The sequence below is a fragment of the Lepidothrix coronata genome, unplaced genomic scaffold, assembly GCF_001604755.1.
Source record: "Lepidothrix coronata isolate B3197 unplaced genomic scaffold, Lepidothrix_coronata-1.0 Scaffold137, whole genome shotgun sequence".
Lineage (NCBI taxonomy): Eukaryota > Metazoa > Chordata > Aves > Passeriformes > Pipridae > Lepidothrix > Lepidothrix coronata.
In genome coordinates this window covers 1,615,448-1,631,400 of record NW_016690317.1, presented here as the reverse complement: position 1 = coordinate 1,631,400, position 15,953 = coordinate 1,615,448, and the positions used below count along the sequence as shown (strand labels likewise).

General features: G+C 43.3%; 1 protein-coding gene across 1 annotated transcript in view; it reads left to right on the top strand.

Moving 5' to 3' along the window:
• Positions 1-8,577, top strand: part of CDCA2 (cell division cycle associated 2) — a 12,046-nt gene extending 3,469 nt beyond the window's left edge. Inside the window, 12 exon segments of the mRNA XM_017827315.1 lie at positions 421-614; positions 908-986; positions 1,762-1,803; positions 1,806-2,005; positions 2,660-2,747; positions 3,306-3,514; positions 3,982-4,060; positions 4,648-4,700; positions 5,361-5,501; positions 6,219-6,393; positions 6,856-7,073; positions 7,545-8,577. Coding sequence (XP_017682804.1) covers positions 421-614; positions 908-986; positions 1,762-1,803; positions 1,806-2,005; positions 2,660-2,747; positions 3,306-3,514; positions 3,982-4,060; positions 4,648-4,700; positions 5,361-5,501; positions 6,219-6,393; positions 6,856-7,073; positions 7,545-8,342 — 2,276 coding nt within the window. The 3' untranslated portion in view covers positions 8,343-8,577.
• The last annotated feature ends 7,376 nt before the right edge of the window (positions 8,578-15,953 follow it).

The following is a 15,953-nucleotide window of genomic DNA, read 5'->3' as shown; positions in this document are numbered from 1 at the left end:
TTAACCATCTTGGTGCATCCTGAATCGTGGTTCCTCAGAATAACCCCTGAAGAAAAATGAAAACTCGTGGTTTTGTGACTCTTTCCTCAGTTTTAGCTCCTAGATTTATAATCTTTGTGCTTTTTCACTAAGCATTAGTGTTTGCACACTTTTCCCACGAAGCTGAGGATGGTTTTTATTTCATTTCTCTGGTATTGATGATCTTCCAAACATTTACATGCAAAGGATAACTTGCTTTGTTTTGGAGGGTTGGTGATGTTATTTTCAATGTGTTTTCTTTTCCCTGCCTAAAACATGACCTGGCTTTTTGGCACCTCACCATCCTCTTGGTGAAGAAACCTAAAACCAGAATTCACTGAAAAAACCTGAAGTTTGTCCTTGTGGTTTGTTTGGTTTGTGTTTTGTTCTTAGTTGATGCAGCTCAGAACAAAGTGCCTTTTAAAAAGGAGCCAAACCTGGAGCAGTGGAGTGAAAAGTTCCTGTTGGACAACAGTGGAGCTGATTTGAAAGAGAATTTTTGCAGGGAAAATGTGACCAGGAGCAGTAAATGTGACCTCAGGATCTGCAGCATCTTGTCTCCAAACCCAGCTGTGACTGAACCTGCTGCTCCAAAGGTACTCAGAATTAAGAGGAAACTTCTAATTTAGTGATTAAAATATCTTTTTCGTGCCTTATGTTTTCATTTGTGCTGTCTAATCCTTTTAAACATTTAGTTTTGGGGAAAATAAATCCAACTAAAGAGAAAACACTGAAATCTTTGTGGGATTAAAAAAGCTCCACAGTTTGTGCTATTTTAAGAGGCAACATTGTCAGGTAGTTTTTTATTTCTTTATCATGTGTTGGTGTCTATATAAATTGATGATATATATTGACATATATATATAAAATCTTGTAACTTTTTCTCTAGGAATGGGTTTATGGCCAAAAAAGTCCTTCTGAGTCCTTGGAGACTGTTGCAATTGGAGATACCTTGGAAAGAGGCCATGGTAAGAGGAGTCATCAGCATTAAAATCTTTCTTATATTCTCCTCAGGAAATAAACCCACTGGAATATTTGTCAGGAAATGTTTCACCTCATATCTGTCCTCTTGCCTGCAATTTATGATGCACCAGAAACCTGAGGTCACTCTGACATAAAGGCTGATGGGGGAACACACAAAAAAAAAGGGCTGTAAATAACAAACAGTTCGAGAGCTGCTGTGCCTCAAAGCCCAGCTTAAAACCAGAATGTGGAGTTTGTTCAGCCCAGCCAAGCATTAAACATGGTCCTGCTGAAGCACTGAAGGGAAGAGCTTTTATGGGAAGGGCTGAAATATTGGGAAGGTGGGGTAGGGAAGCTTGGTAGGGAAAAAAGCTCAAACTGAGAGACAGGTTGGGAATAATTGCTTAGTTTTCTGTAATTTTCTAGCCAGGCTTTTTTTTTTTAAGGAAAAGTAGAGTTTAGCTCATGGCTGTGAAGGAGAGAGGGATGTGAATGCAGAGAGTCCCTCTCTGTACATCAGAGAACACATTCATTTCCCCCTCCCCACAGCTGACAAAATCCCCATGCAAAATGTCTTTTCCTCCATGCAACGTGTTCTATAAATTCCCAAAAATATTGAACATAAATGTGGCACAACAAGAGCCAAAATTTACAAACAAATGGGTTTTTCCTTGATGCTGCTGCACAGAATCTGTGCAAGTTTGTGTTGTTGATCCTAAAGTCTCCTTGATTTCCCCTCAGCCTTTAACTGACATATCTATCTGTTCCCTTGCCCCAAAGTTTTCAGGTCTGAGCCCACCCCTGCTGACAGCAGAGTGATGTTCTCTCGGATCTAAGCAGGAAGAAGGTTGGTTTTGTGGCAGGGCTGAGCCTGGGAATGCTGGAGGAAAGCAAAGCCCTTGCCACCCCCCCTGCCACCCCCCGACAAGGAGGCACCCTTCCCTTCAGTGACCTCACCCAGAGCGGCTCCCTGAGGTCCATCCTGAAGAAAACCTTGACAAGGCAACTCCTGGACAGCCCAAAGGTTGGTTCCTGGGGTCCATGGAGGTCCCAGCACTAAGGATGAGCTGCTGCAGAGCCCTGAGGAGTGAGCAGCACTTGGGGTGGGGTTAAAGAGCCTTTGATGTTGGTTGGAAATAATTTAGTGCTGCTTGGCTTGAAGCTTTTGTGGCAGGGGGAGATCTGGCCTTGACCTAATTGCACCTTCCAGGACCTGCAAGAAGATGGAGAGACACTGTTTTCTGAGGGCCTGTGAATGGCTTCCCACTGACAGAGTGGGTTTAGGTGGGATATTGGGAAGGAATTCCACCTGGGAGGGTGGGGAGGGGCTGGGGTGGAATTCCTAGGGAAGCTGTGGCTGCCCCTGGATCCCTGGAAGTGTCCAAGGCCAGGTTGGAGCAACCTGGGACAGTGGAAGGTGTCCCTACCCGTGGCAGGAGGTGGAATGAGAAGCCCTTTAAGGTCCCTCCCAACCCAAACCATTCCAGGATTCTGGATATGATAGGAATATTTTCGAGTTTTATTCATTCAGCAAACAAATTAAGTTTTTAAAACAAAAGGACTGGTTATTAAATGCTGCTCACAGGGAAACTTATCTTCACTTTTGAGAAGGATATTTTAATTAAATTTGATATTTGATGATTAAATAGTATTAACTGGTATAATTTAAATTTGACAGGAATACTTGAACGATGCAGTTGGCAGAGGAGGAGGTGAACCTGTCCCAGTCTCCTACTATGAAAAAACCTTTGAAGCATCAGAAACAGGTTAGATTCCCCTTTTTTTAAAAAACAAATAATTCCCATTTTGTTTTTTAAATAGGCAGAGTATCATCTGGGATCATAACCACCACTCAATTAGCTCCTGTGTGGCCTCTCACTGCATGACCTGGAAAATGAGATTGCCAAGGAAAATAAAATAAAATCTACTCTACTAAATAAATTAAAATACCACTAAATAAAGTCTGCTAAAATTAATCCCACCCCAAAACTTCAGGAAGCCTCTGACACCAGAATAGAGTCACTGAACCCCCAAAATCTTTAGGAAGCCTCTGACACCAGGGCAGAGTCACTGATTTTTCCAGGAATTTTACACTTGTCAACTGAAACTTGTGGAACATCTGGTCATTCCTAGTCTTCTGCTTTCTTCCTTAATTCTTTATACTGTAATAAAGCTGCACTGAAAATTCTGGGATGATCCCACAGGACATATAAAGGTGTATTTTGCTGTTTGTTTGGGATTTTAGGGGGGGATATTCAGACCCCTGCAAAGCCCACTCTGGGACAGTCCCACATCCCCTGAGCTGCTCCTGTCTTTTATTCCAGCAGAGAACGCTGAAAACCTCGACTTCAAAACGCCAAAGAAGAAAAAAGTGACTTTTGGAGAAGTTCTGAGCCCTGAAATATTCGACCAAACCCTGCCTGCAAACACCCCCCTGCGCAGAGGAGCCTCCCCAGGCCTGAGCTGCAGCCCTTCCCCAAGGCCAGGCTTGACTGCACAACCTTTACCCAGGCTGGAGTTCGACTGTGATGATGTAAGTTCTTTACTGTTATTCTTTAAAGCTGCAAAACCAGCCCCTGCTCTCTGGGAATGGTGACTTTTTATTGAATTTTTATTGAATTTTTTCCCCCGAGCCTGCTTGGTTTTGCGAAGAAATTGCCGAAATGCTAAATTTGAGGCTGCTTTATTCAACTTTCTTTTTGCTTCATGAATTCTGAGCAGCACTTTGGCCTGTAAAGCTGGGTCTGAAGGTGGGTACTGGTGGCACAGGGAGTGGTTCTGCCTTGGTTTTTTCCTCTATTTTGATGCTGTAACTCTTTTTGCCACATGTAGTGAACGATCTGGTGCCTTCTTTAAGAAAAAATAATAAAACCACTTGGCTCTTCCAAACACTGATGGACAAGGGGTTTTTCAGTACATCTCTGGTGTAATTTATTGTTAAAAAATGTCATTACCTGGCATATTTATTGCTAAAAAATGTAATTTTTTTTTTGTTTGAAGGAATGTGTTGAGCCTCCCCAAGATTTCCTGGAGACTTCCTTTGCTGCAGAAGACCCTCCACCTGTTGAAAATGCAGAAGGTAACTTGCATTTTTGGCTGTAGATAATGAATCTTTTTGCACCTGAAAAATTGAGAATTGAGGGGTTTTTTTGGTTTTATTTTTGTCTCTTTGGCTTCTTTTTATACAGAGGATGTATTTCAATTGTGCTAAAATTTAAATGCTCTCTTCTAAAGCTCTTGGCAGTAGGTTTAGGTTGTTATTTAACCTTGTATTTTCTCTGAAAGTGCCTGATCTAGTCAGACTTAAAGAAGTAAGTCTGGACTTAAATTGGACTTCCAATCACAATTCTGATATTAAAATATCAAGCCAACAATAAAAGAATTGAAAGGGGGTTGTGCACATGTATTTATGAAATCTGTGCATTATTGTGTGTGCTAATTATTTCTCACCAAACCCTCCCCAGTTTAGTTCTCCTCTATTTTATAAAGCAAAATTTAATTTATTTTATCTTGCCACGTTTAATATTCCTCAAGAGTAAGTCACTACTCAAACCAAAGGTGGTTCAAGTGCATAATATTAGGAATTATGGGGATAATTTCCTTAGGATGTGATCAACTTTTGCACTGAAACTGAATCAAAATTCTTTTATTTTTCATATATCACAGCACCAGCTGACAAAGCTGACATGGTAGAAACTCGTTCTTCTGCTAAAAGGAAGGTAATGTGATGATTTTTTAATCTGTTTTTTGAACTTCTTCAGGCAGAATTGTTATGTTTTATACCCCCTTTTCCAGCCTTTTCCTGAGGATTGTCCATCTCCAGGCATATGGAAATACCTCCTGTTAGTGCAGGGAATTGTCTCCAGGAAATGAGATTTTCTGAGTGAAAGTGGTTTTCCAGTTACTAAAACCATTATTTTTTTATTGATACTCAAATTTACTTATTTCCATGGAATTTTCCAGGAGCTTTCCCAAATAATCTGACAAAACCTTGTGGTTGCTGGAATTCTGATTGTACAACAATTTGTGTCAGAAGAGTTTTCACACTTCAATATTGGACAGCTCTGGGGTGGTTTATTGGAGAGAGGGAAGGCAAAAAAAAAAACCAACCAGGAATATGAAAAAACTATCCCATCTTCCCTGAAAGAAAGAACTGAAGATGAAAAATTTAGCATTTTTCTCATTAGAATGTCCTTTTTGTGCAAAAAGGGCTGTATTTACTGTGTGAAGACAAGCTCTGTAACATTTAATTTCCAGTCGTCTCTACCTTTTATGGCCCCATAAATGAAATTATAGAGACTAAGCCCAGTTTGATTCTGAGGCCAGTTGGACTCTGGTGGTTTTTTTTATAAAAAAACAACTCAAAATTCACTCAACAGCACAGGGCTGAGTCAGAGCAGGCTGCTGGCAAACCCTCAGGAGCCACCACCACCAGGAATGCTGAAGGCACTAAAAATCCAAGGAAGAACAAGATCCCACGCCAGAAGAATCCAACCACATCTGCTCCCAAAAAACCACAGGTGAGTGGCAGCCACTGCACTGGGGATTCCTGCCTTTATTCCAAGTGTCTCTCCTTGGGTTTTCTGTGATTATTTTGACTTTTGTAAAGAGTCTTTGTGTTCTTTTCTTGCTGCCAAGATTTTCTTCTTCGTTCCCAAGCTGTTTCCCACCGTTTACTGCCGAGTTCCTCTTCCTCAGAAAGGCTGATTTATTAGGATTTGAATATTTGTAGGGCAAAAAGGAGGTGAAAGGGGGGGTGTTTGTGTCACTTTTCAGGCTGATTAGCAGGGTTTGAATATTTCTAGGGCAAAAAGGAGGGGGTTTTTATCCCTTTTCACACTTCAGGGACAGCAAATGACTTTTTGGTTCTTCCCTTCCCAAGTGCCTGCAGCAGCAGATGTTTGAACCTGCCCAGTCCTATTTTATTTAAGTATCCCAAAGCTTTGAAACTTCTAAAAGGTTTTTGCCCCTGATCCTTTTCAGACTGAGCAACGGGTGAAGAAAGTGCAGCTTTCAGAGCTGAAAGACTCAGTTCTTTGCCTTCTGGCTTTGGTTGAGTGACCCAAAAACCAGGTCTCGTGTTTGAAAAGAAATTCTTGGAGTTTTCAGAACAAGGGGAACCTTCCTTTTAGGGGAAACAATTGTTCTTCCATCCAAATCCAGCAGTGGTGTCACTTATTTGTTAGAAAATGTTGTGGAGGATGTTGTGCTCTAATCAGGCTTCCCAATGTTTGCAGAGATCAAGACAGACAAGCTACGGGAAAAGAAGAAAGAGAAAAGTGAAAAAATGTATATATGGGGAAAGAGAGATGGCTTCTAAGAAACCCCTTCTCAGCCCTATCCCTGAAATTCCAGAGGATTTCTCTTCTGTCTCATCTCCAGACTCACCAAAGGCAGAGGGGCTTTTTTCAGGTAATTTGGTTTTTAGCTTTATTTTGCTTTGCTCTCTCTGTTCCTTCTCGTTTTTTTATTCCATAGAAACCTGTTCCTGGTTATCTTTGTGCATCAGTAACGAGCCCACTATTATATTTTTTTAATTTAATTGCTTCTCTAATAGTAGAGTCTGGAGGATCTAATAGATTACTAATGTCCAACTGAATAAATTCACCTCTTGGTGGACTCCAGTGTAAAGCTGACAAAAAAAGCTTTTTCTTTGGGCACTGATATTTTCAGTCTTTAAAGCTGGTGAGTTGAGCATGAAGAGGGATGTGCAGAGCTTTCTGTGGGGTTTTTTTTCCACTATTTCTCTGGAATGGTTGTTTAGAAGGTTAATTTTGTGTAGAGTAAAATACTATGAAGCTTTTTTTTGTAATAATTAAAAGAGATTTTTGTGCGTTCCCAGAGTTAATTAACCACCTGTTTGTTCTGATTCAGAGGATGCAGCTGCAGGTAATCCTAAAACCTGGAATGCTTGTGAGGATGTCCAGGAGAAGGTGGTGGCTGAAGGGGTGAGAGGGAAGAGCACCATCCATGCAGTGGATGTGGATCCAAGCTCCAAGGACCTGGATGTGGCAGCTCCCAGCAGCTCCAGGGATGGGGCCCCTCAGGTGTCCCAGGGGGACCTGGAGGCTCCTTCTGGCACTGAGCAGGAGGTAACTGAGTTGCTTAAGGATCAGGGAAGTCATGTTTGGGGGGAAGGAAAACACAGGAGGAATGATGGATTAAGGATTAGAACAGGCTGCCTGGGGAGGCCGTGGGATCTCCAGCCTTGGAAGAGGTGATGAGGGTTTAGAACTCCACTGAGCAACCTGGGCTGGTGGGAGGTGTCCCAGCCCATGGGATGTGGGATGAGCTTTGAGGTCCCTTCCAACCCAGCCCATCCCAGGATTCTGGGATTCTCAAGCAACCTGAGCTTGGCCTCACATTGAAACAGCTTCCAGCCTGTGGATCCTGGATGCCAGGATTCTGTGGAGTCAGTCTGTCTAGCCATTTGGAGAATTACTAGGTGTGGGGTGGAAAACACCAACAGTTGTTTAGTTGAAACCAGGTTTTTGTGGATCACCTTTTGCCTGTGTCTAAAAAAAGAAAAAAAAATGAAGAATTATTATTTTTTCCCCCCCCAGGTTTCAAACGTTGTGCCAGATGCAGAGGGTGGGTTTGATACATCCGAGGGTTTCCAGCAAGGTGAAGATGAAGCAAAGGAGAGTAGTTCCTTGACAGAAAATGAGCAACTACAAGGAAATCTCCTGGGATTTCTGGAACAACAGGCCACTGATGTACACGAGGGTGCCCAGAGAACTCAGTGCCCTCAGACAGGTTCTGTGAGTGGTAGCCCAGCAAGAGGAAGAAGAAGAAGAAGCAGCAGTGCCATCTACTTTCCTCCTGTTGAAAACTTGGAAATGACTGGAATTGACCTCCCAGTGTCATCTTACAACGTGGAAGAGGTTTTGTGTGTTCCCAAAGGCTCCTTCCAGCCTTCCCGAAGGAAGGGCAGCGCCAGCGGCGAGACCAGAGTGCGGCGCAGCATGAGGCTCAGGAAGGAGGCAGGAACTGAGGGACTGGCGTGGATTCAACTCCCCAGGGAGCTCCCAGAGCAGCCTCCCCTGCCAGCTCCCGCTCCCAAATCCAGGAGGAGAGTCAGCACATCCATCCTGGCGGGATCTGAGAACGTTCAGCCCCGAGAGCAGAGCCCCGGCCTGTTCCCAGCCCTGGGGAAGGAGAACGAGGACTCTGCTCATCGTGCCCACGGGCCTGGCAGGAGGAGGAGAAGTGCACCCACACCTGCAGAAACTCCTTGGGCTCAAACCCAGAAAAGGAGAATCACCAATTCTGTAAATAAGAAGGACAGAAATAACACCAAACACTCAGAAGAAGCAGAAAAACCTCCCGAGGACACTCAGCGAGGTTTCAGCTGTCTCTGATTTTCTGAAGTGAAGATGAGTGTTGGAGTCTTATGTTCTCTCTCAAGTGCTGTTTCCTCCTCTCTTCCACTTTTTTTCCCTTATTAATTTTCTGGATAACTTAGAGCTAACTTTCTGTGTCTTGATGCCTAAAATGCTTGAAGATCAGACCTGTGGGGAAGACTGGCTTGGCTCAGGGGGTTGGTCTGGTACAGCTGGGGCAGGTAATCAAGAGAATAAAATATTCTTCACCCATGATGAATGTGGAGTTGTCTTTAGTAGTTAAACTATGGTGTAAATTATGTGTCCTTTCAGCTACAACTGCTTGAAGTGTTTGCTTCCCAGCAAACATTCCTTTTAAAGTGCTTGATCATGCCTAGATCATTCCTTTTAAAGTGCTTGATCATTCCTTTTAAAGTGCTGTTGAAATCTGCACGAATTTTCTTCTAGATTTCACAAAAAATACACTTGAAAGCCCTTTTGAGATTTTCTGCAAATAAGAAAGAAAGAACTGGCTTGAAGAGGAGGAGGAAGAGGTGGGGGACCTGTTACCATCTTCTGAAAAGACTGTTTGACTCCTGGACAGGAGCACAGGTAAAGTTTCTGAGAGTAAGATTTTGTGTTAGAAAGAGTTCCTGAATTCTGCTTCTCTGCTCTGAAGGTAGGTCATTAAAAAAAGAAAAAAAAGAGGAAAAAAAAAAGCTTTTAAATTTTTCTTATCTATAAAATTCACTTAGAAAAATGAGATTGGCTGAGGGAAGTGAACCAGCTAAAGCTGAGCTTCATTTCCAGCCCCTGAGCACAGAAAGCAGAGCCCTGGGGTTCAGTGCCTGGCCTGGCATCTCCCTGGTTGCATTTTTCTAGTTGGACCAGTGCAATAAAAAGTGACTGTCAGTGGTTTGCTCCAGCACTTGCTGCTGCTTTCATTTTTCCTGGTGTTTCCCACGAAGGAATCCCTGTGCCAGCCCGGAGGAAACGGCTTTCTGTGGAACACCAGCCTTGCTTTTATCATTGGTGATGTGGAATAAAATGCTTTATATACTTGGCTTAAAAGCAAAACAGAGCAGTTTGATTTTTATGCCTGTTCCTCCCAAGACAAGAACTCCTCAGGCAGCTTGAAAGAAACTTTGCTGCTTAAATATTGTTCAAGTTGTGGAATCGTTGAGGTTGGAAAAGAGCCTTAAGATCCCCCAGCCCAGGCCATAAACCCTGTCCCCAAAGTGCCACATCCACAGGTCTTAAATCCCTCCCAAAGCAGTTTGCTTGATGTTTTATTTCGGGATTTGGGAGCAGTTTGGGGGCTGAGTGCTGTGCTAGCAGCTGCTGGCTGCCAGGAGAGGGCAGGCTGACACGAGCTTTGTGCTTGGGAGGGAGCTGGGAAATCACAGCAGGAGGGACAAACGGTCGAGGTGAAAATCTGAAGCTAAAAAAACTGAGTCACTTAGGAAGAGCTGCTACTCCTGACGTTCAAAACAAAAAAAAAAATAAAGCAAACCAGCAGCCGAGCCCTGGAATTTATCTGGAGATAAATTCTGGAGTGGAATGATTACCTGCTAAAAGGAGATAGGGCTTTTATATGGAGGAGAAAACAAAGCTTGGATTTTTGTCCTGGGAAAAAGGGTTGTTGGGGATGAGTTGTGGGTGCTTAGTGTGAGGTGGGAACTACAAGAAAGGGTGAGGTTGCTGCTGTTTCCAACAGGTATTTCCACTTAGTGCTTGTAGTTCCTTTTGTCCGTCCTCTGTAGAGAATTTGTCCTCAAATTCTCAAAAAATCAGTTGTCTCCTTAATCCAGAGAGGATTTGAGAGGAGACAAGTCTTCAATTATGCAGAAGGTTGTAACAGAAGCAGGGGCTGATAATTTTTCACACTTGGAACAGTCTCTGCTTAAATTCCCTCGATTTTAACGAGCTCAAGGTACAAAGAACAAACTCAGCCTTGAATTCTTCGGGAAGTTTTTTTGAAGGGAAAGTGTTAATGTTTCCCAGGAATTACTTTGTGCCAATGTTTTGCTGTCATTAAGTTATAAAAACGGAGATGAGATGACCAAGTTTCTCCCACGTGAGTTAACAGAAGTAAAAAGTTTTCTCATCCCGACGTGGTAACCAGGGGGAAAAAATAACAAGGGCTGCAAATGCCTTTTGATTTATTTGACTTGAAAATAATCAATTCTAAAAAAAAAAATGCTGCTGAATTCCAGCTTATTTTTCCCTACTTGCTTCTAACTGAGCAGCAGAAGGAGATGCTGGAACACCTGAATGCTGCCTGTAAATCTCATTATTGTGGGTTCAGCTGGTCCAGTTGTTGGTTAGAGAAGCACTGAAAGGTTTGTGCTCTGCTCTTCCTCCTCCTCACTGGCAATCCTGGCACTCTGATATTCCTGGGAATGATGGACTGGTCCTTGCAGAAGGCAGCAAACAGCTGTGGACAAGGAAATGGAAAGAGGGGGGGGAAATATCCAAGTATTTAAGGATGGTTTAAACACAGGGATCAGGAGCGGGCAGGGAAAGAAATGTCATTTTCAACAAGTAGGTGAGCACTGGAAATAAATATAAAACCAACTGGAAAGTGCAGTGGGGTGCTCCTGCAAATTGCAGGGGTTTGAAAGGAGGAGAAAAATCCAAGGAATCCAAGGATCTAAAAAATCCAGGTATTTAAGGATGGGTTTAAACACAAGGATCAAGAGTGGGCAGGGAAAGAAATCTCATTTTCAATGGGTAGGTGAGCACTGGAAATATAAAACAAACTGGAGTGGGGTGTTCTTTCAAATTGCAGGGGTTTAAAATGAGGAGAAAAATCCAAGGAATCCAAGGATCTAAAAAATCCAGGTATTTAAGGATGGGTTTAAACACAAGGATCAAGAGTGGGCAGGGAAAGAAATCTCATTTTCAACAGGTAGGTGAGCACTGGAAATAAACTGAAGTGGAGTGGGGTGTTCCTGCAAATTGCAGGGATTTAAAATGAGGAGAAAAACTGCAAATCCAAATGTTTGAACTGGAAATGAGCTCTGGTTTCCCCGGGTCCCAGCAGAAAAGCTGCACTTGGGCCCGTGACTCGCAGACAAGCAGCCTAATGTATTAGTTTTGTAATTAAGTCCTGCAAATTGTGCAGAACAGAGCAATTAACTACTTGAACCAGGCTTTGGAAGAGAGAGGTGGGGGGGAGATGACAAACCTGCGTGAGCTGGGAATGAGGGCATGGAACACATTCCCTGCCTCCAACCTGAAAAACCTGGTGTTGGTCTTGGGTTATTTCCAGTGACCCCTTGACTCCCATCTTCCTGCCCCCTGCTCAGATTTGGAACTGGTCAGCCCTTCTTGTTTTTGGAAGGCAGAGGAGACAGATATAATGAATGGCTTTTATTGTGCAATATTTCAAGCCCCCTTTTTTTTATTTTTTTTTTTTTTTTTGCCTGCCTTGGGGATGGGATGGAAAATGTTCTCCCCCCCCCCCTCCTCCTTGCACCCGCAGCCAAAATAAATACAACGTATTCCCTAAACCTGGCTGGGTGTTTCACTCAAACTGGCAGGGCTTCCAGCTCAGCTCTTAAACAAGAATTCAGTTTGACAATTTTTAGGCCTCGCTCAGCTGAATGTAACAGCCAAAAAAAATACTTGGGGGGGGGAGGACAAAAAAAAAAAAATGGAATAATGCATATATTTACAGCTTGCAGGTGGCATTAATTTTTAAGTTTTAAGGATCCCTGTAAGTTGGGCTATAATGGAGATTTTTTTAAAAAATTCTTAATTGTCTTTTTTTTTTTTCTTTCTTTAAATTAGTTTTTTTTTTTTTAACGAGAACAGTCATTCTGAAGGAAAATACGTTTTATGGAGCTCCCTGATGGGTGATAAATAGTCGTGATTCGAGGCTTTAAAAGTTTTTTAGGGTCTACCAAGAAACTGAAAAACCTACAGGCACAAGAAATGAGCAGTAAAACCTCTGACAGAAGCCTCCAACTCCACTGAGTTGGGTTGAAATATCCTCTTTATGGTGCAGGTTTACTGCTGGGTTTTAGTGTGGCCAAGCAGTGGACTCTTCAGACAAGACATTTCTTGTTGTGCACCGTGTTTTGTAACATATTTATAATGATATTTATTACTAATAACAACAACAACTTTGACTGGAGTCCCCGTGCCCAGAGGCCTCTGAGAATTCAAACAGCAAAGGACTAAAAAACAACAAAACCAAAGCTTTTATTCCTCAAAAACCCCTTTGAACAGCTAATATGCCAAATTCCCTATTTTACAGTAGCCTCCTTTGTTAAAAATCACCTTAAAAATCATTAAAGCTTCCAAAGTATCTCCAAAGCTGCAAACACCTCGGAAGCCCCAATGATGCAGGGAACTAAACAAGGGAGGAATCAGAAAACTGGGGGTTTTTTATTCCCTCTCTGGGCTGGGTTTGGGTTCCTGCTGTTCTTGGATGAAGCTGCTGCTCAGTTCCCTTGCTCTTTTTAACTCCAGGGCTCTCAAATCCCCGTCCATTAAATGCAGGGAGTTCTGCTGGAGGTGGGTGGAAGCCAAGCTTCACCCTGCCATAAATAAGCCAAGCTCTGGACACACAAATGCCCTCAGTGCCGTGTTCTGCAGGTCGGGAACGCTGAGGTTTTGGGAGCAAATAATCTCCACTAATGCAAATCTATTAAGGCTGGGAGGGAATTCACATTTGAGCTGCTGAGTAGCCTCGTGTGTGCTGTTGAGGAAGGAGTAATTGTGTGGGTACAAATATTAATGGTGACAAAGAAAGGTCGTTTTACTCTCAAGGAAAAAAAAAAAAAACCCAAAACCAACACCCTCAAGTGCCAGGGTGTGTTTTGCAAGGAAAGCTGAAAGTTTATATAAGAAATAGGTGATGCAAATGGAGCTGATATCAGTGCTGAGCATGACATAATCCGAGCTATGGAATATAATCCTTAAATGTTCATTTTGTATTTGGGTTTGGCCTCTCTGGCAGCGAACAGGGGTCGGCTGTGCCGTGCTGGGATTTCCTGCATCCCTCGTTCCACCGCCTGGGATTGGGAATGTGCTGCACTCTGGCCTTGCTTATCTTGCTTCTGTGTCCCCGGTGCTGCTTCCTCTTGTTTAACACCCCGAAGTGCAGCCCTTGCAGTCCCAGAAATGCCAGGCTGGCTGCGGGAGGTGCTGCAGGAAGGGGAGCTCAGCCGTTGGTAGCGCAGGGAACGTGTGGACACGCTCGTTAAGCAAATTAAAGCTTTGCTGCCAGGACACTTGGCAGAGTTGCCTCCTCCTAGAGCCCCAAGAAGCCTCAATCCCAGCCAGCCCCGTGGTGGGAAGTGCCTTGGAACTGCACCTTTGGCTGGGAGTTACAATGATAAGGCTTCAGGCAGCTCCAAACCTGACACCCACAACAGCCCAGGCCTTAAATGGTCCCTCTTTTACTAGCAAAGCAAAGCTCTGCTTCTGAAAAAGTCTTTTTCCCTTTTCCCTCATTCCATAAGGATCGCTGAGGACTGGGGACTCGGGCTGGTAGTCGAGGAGAAGCCTTAAACTAAACCCTCAAACTTTCCCTTCCCGTATTTTTAGCCTTTCTTCTGCTCTCGGCCCCGAGCGCAGCACAACCGGCGTGCCTGTGCCAAAAGCTGTTTAAACAATATTAAGATGTTTTCTTCAAACTTCTCCCCAGGAAGATACTCTTTTTCGAGAGGAATGTTTTCCCTGGAGCATTACATCATGGACTGGTTGAGTTCTTGGAGGAAGAAATTGGACCAAATGGTGGGGAAGGTCTCCAGGGGAAACATGCTTATGCTGTTAAGTATTCCCAGCAGAAAGCTTAGAAACCACTTACATATTCCCATTCTGTCCACATTTAGCCTTTCACCTTGCTGCAGCTGAACACAGGGAAAGGGGGGCTGGACTCCTTTTTGAAGGAAATTTGAACCCCCTTTGTTTTTATCCTCACATTTCCCCGTGATCCGGGCTCGGGTAAATGGGTTGTCTCAGTCCTGACAGGGAAGGTGCACCGGGTCTGTGTGTGCAAACTGTTAATGAAATCTTAATTAGGAGAACTTCCTCAGAAACTCTGGATTTAGAGGGTTTTTTTTTTTTGAAGATTAAAATGAGAGGAACCTCTGAGAAGAGCAGAGGATGGAGGGATTTGGGTGAACCACAGCTGAGCTGTGGCAGGGTTGTTCCCCATCAACTTGAGATGCTTTCCTCTATCAAATGAAACCCTTAGAACAAGGAGGAATCTCCTCCTTAAATTAAACAGTGCAGGGGTTCTATTATTTTTATTTTAATATGGCACTTCTGCTCTGCAGAATTATTCCTTGGGAGCTCACAAGTGGCAGTTCCAGCAGGATCTGCATTTTGGTTTGCAGGCAGTAAAGGAAGGACCTGAAAGCAAGTTGGATCTGGAAAGTTTGGAACTGTTCTTCAGTTCACACAATTACCTTAGAGGGTATAAAATGAAAACACACACCAGGGGAATAAAACTTGGAGGGAAAACTCCCTGGGAAAACATTCCCCAGGGCACTGAGGGGCTCATGAGTGGCTTAAATTGGCCCATGGAGCTGAATTAGAGGAGCCTCCTGTGCCACTCTGAGTTGTGTGACCCAGATGGGTTTGATGGGAGGATTTTCATATCCCAAATCTTTTGTTTGGCACCTTCAGTTACACCTTAAAAAAAAAAAAAACACCACAAAAACAGGCAAAAACTGAATTAAATTTGGTTTTCTCACTCAAAGGATCTGACACTCAACAATCACAAGAGGCTGAAAAGAAAGTCAAGCCCTGCAGATGCTTTTTCTGCACTGTTTGGTACCCAGTCTTTCTAAAAAGTGTTTTTTTTTAAATAAAAAAATCCCAGGCAGACTTTAACTGTTCACAGGGACCATTAAGCTGGTCCAGCTGCTGAGGGACTGGCACTAAAATTGGGGATGGGAATTGGCACAGGACTGGAAAAGCCCTCTGCCAAACCAGATTTAAATTATGTAATCATGTTAAATACCCAGTAATTACCCTCCTTGCTGCATCCAGGTCATGAAATCATTCCATAGCAAAGTGGAGAGTGGAAAATGGGGATGGAAACGTTCAGGTTGGACAGGGCTTGGAGCTGCCTGGGCTGGTGGAAGGTGTCCTGAAACCAGCTGAGCTTCAAGGTCCAACCCAACCCATTCCAGGATCCCCATAATTCAGATTCTCCTCTTATTTTAACGCACAAATTCCTCGAAATTCAAAAACTGGCCCCTTTGTTCTTGGCCACTTCATCCTCCTGCTGCTGGGAACCCAAAGGAAAGGGAGGGATTTGCCTTTGCTCCCTTTCTCAGCCATTTTTTTTCCGCTGCAAAGAGCAAACTTTTGCAAAGCTGTGGCACCAGGTGATTTAACAGCCTTGGCCAAACAGTCCCTGCTTGATTAAGATGGATGGGAGCTGGATTTGCAGCAATAGTAATTAAGACTCCCGTGGCAAGCGTGGAAAAATAACAAATTAATCTAATAAGAGCTTGTGGGGGAACTCTGAACACGCTGAAAAGTTCAAATTCAAAATGCTGCCCTAACACTGGTAAAAATCTTGGTTTGCTCTGAAGCTCCCAGAATTATTCAAATCTTGGGTAATTATTAAAATCCAGATTTTTTTAATTTTTTTTTTTGGGGGGGGGGGTTATATTTTGATAT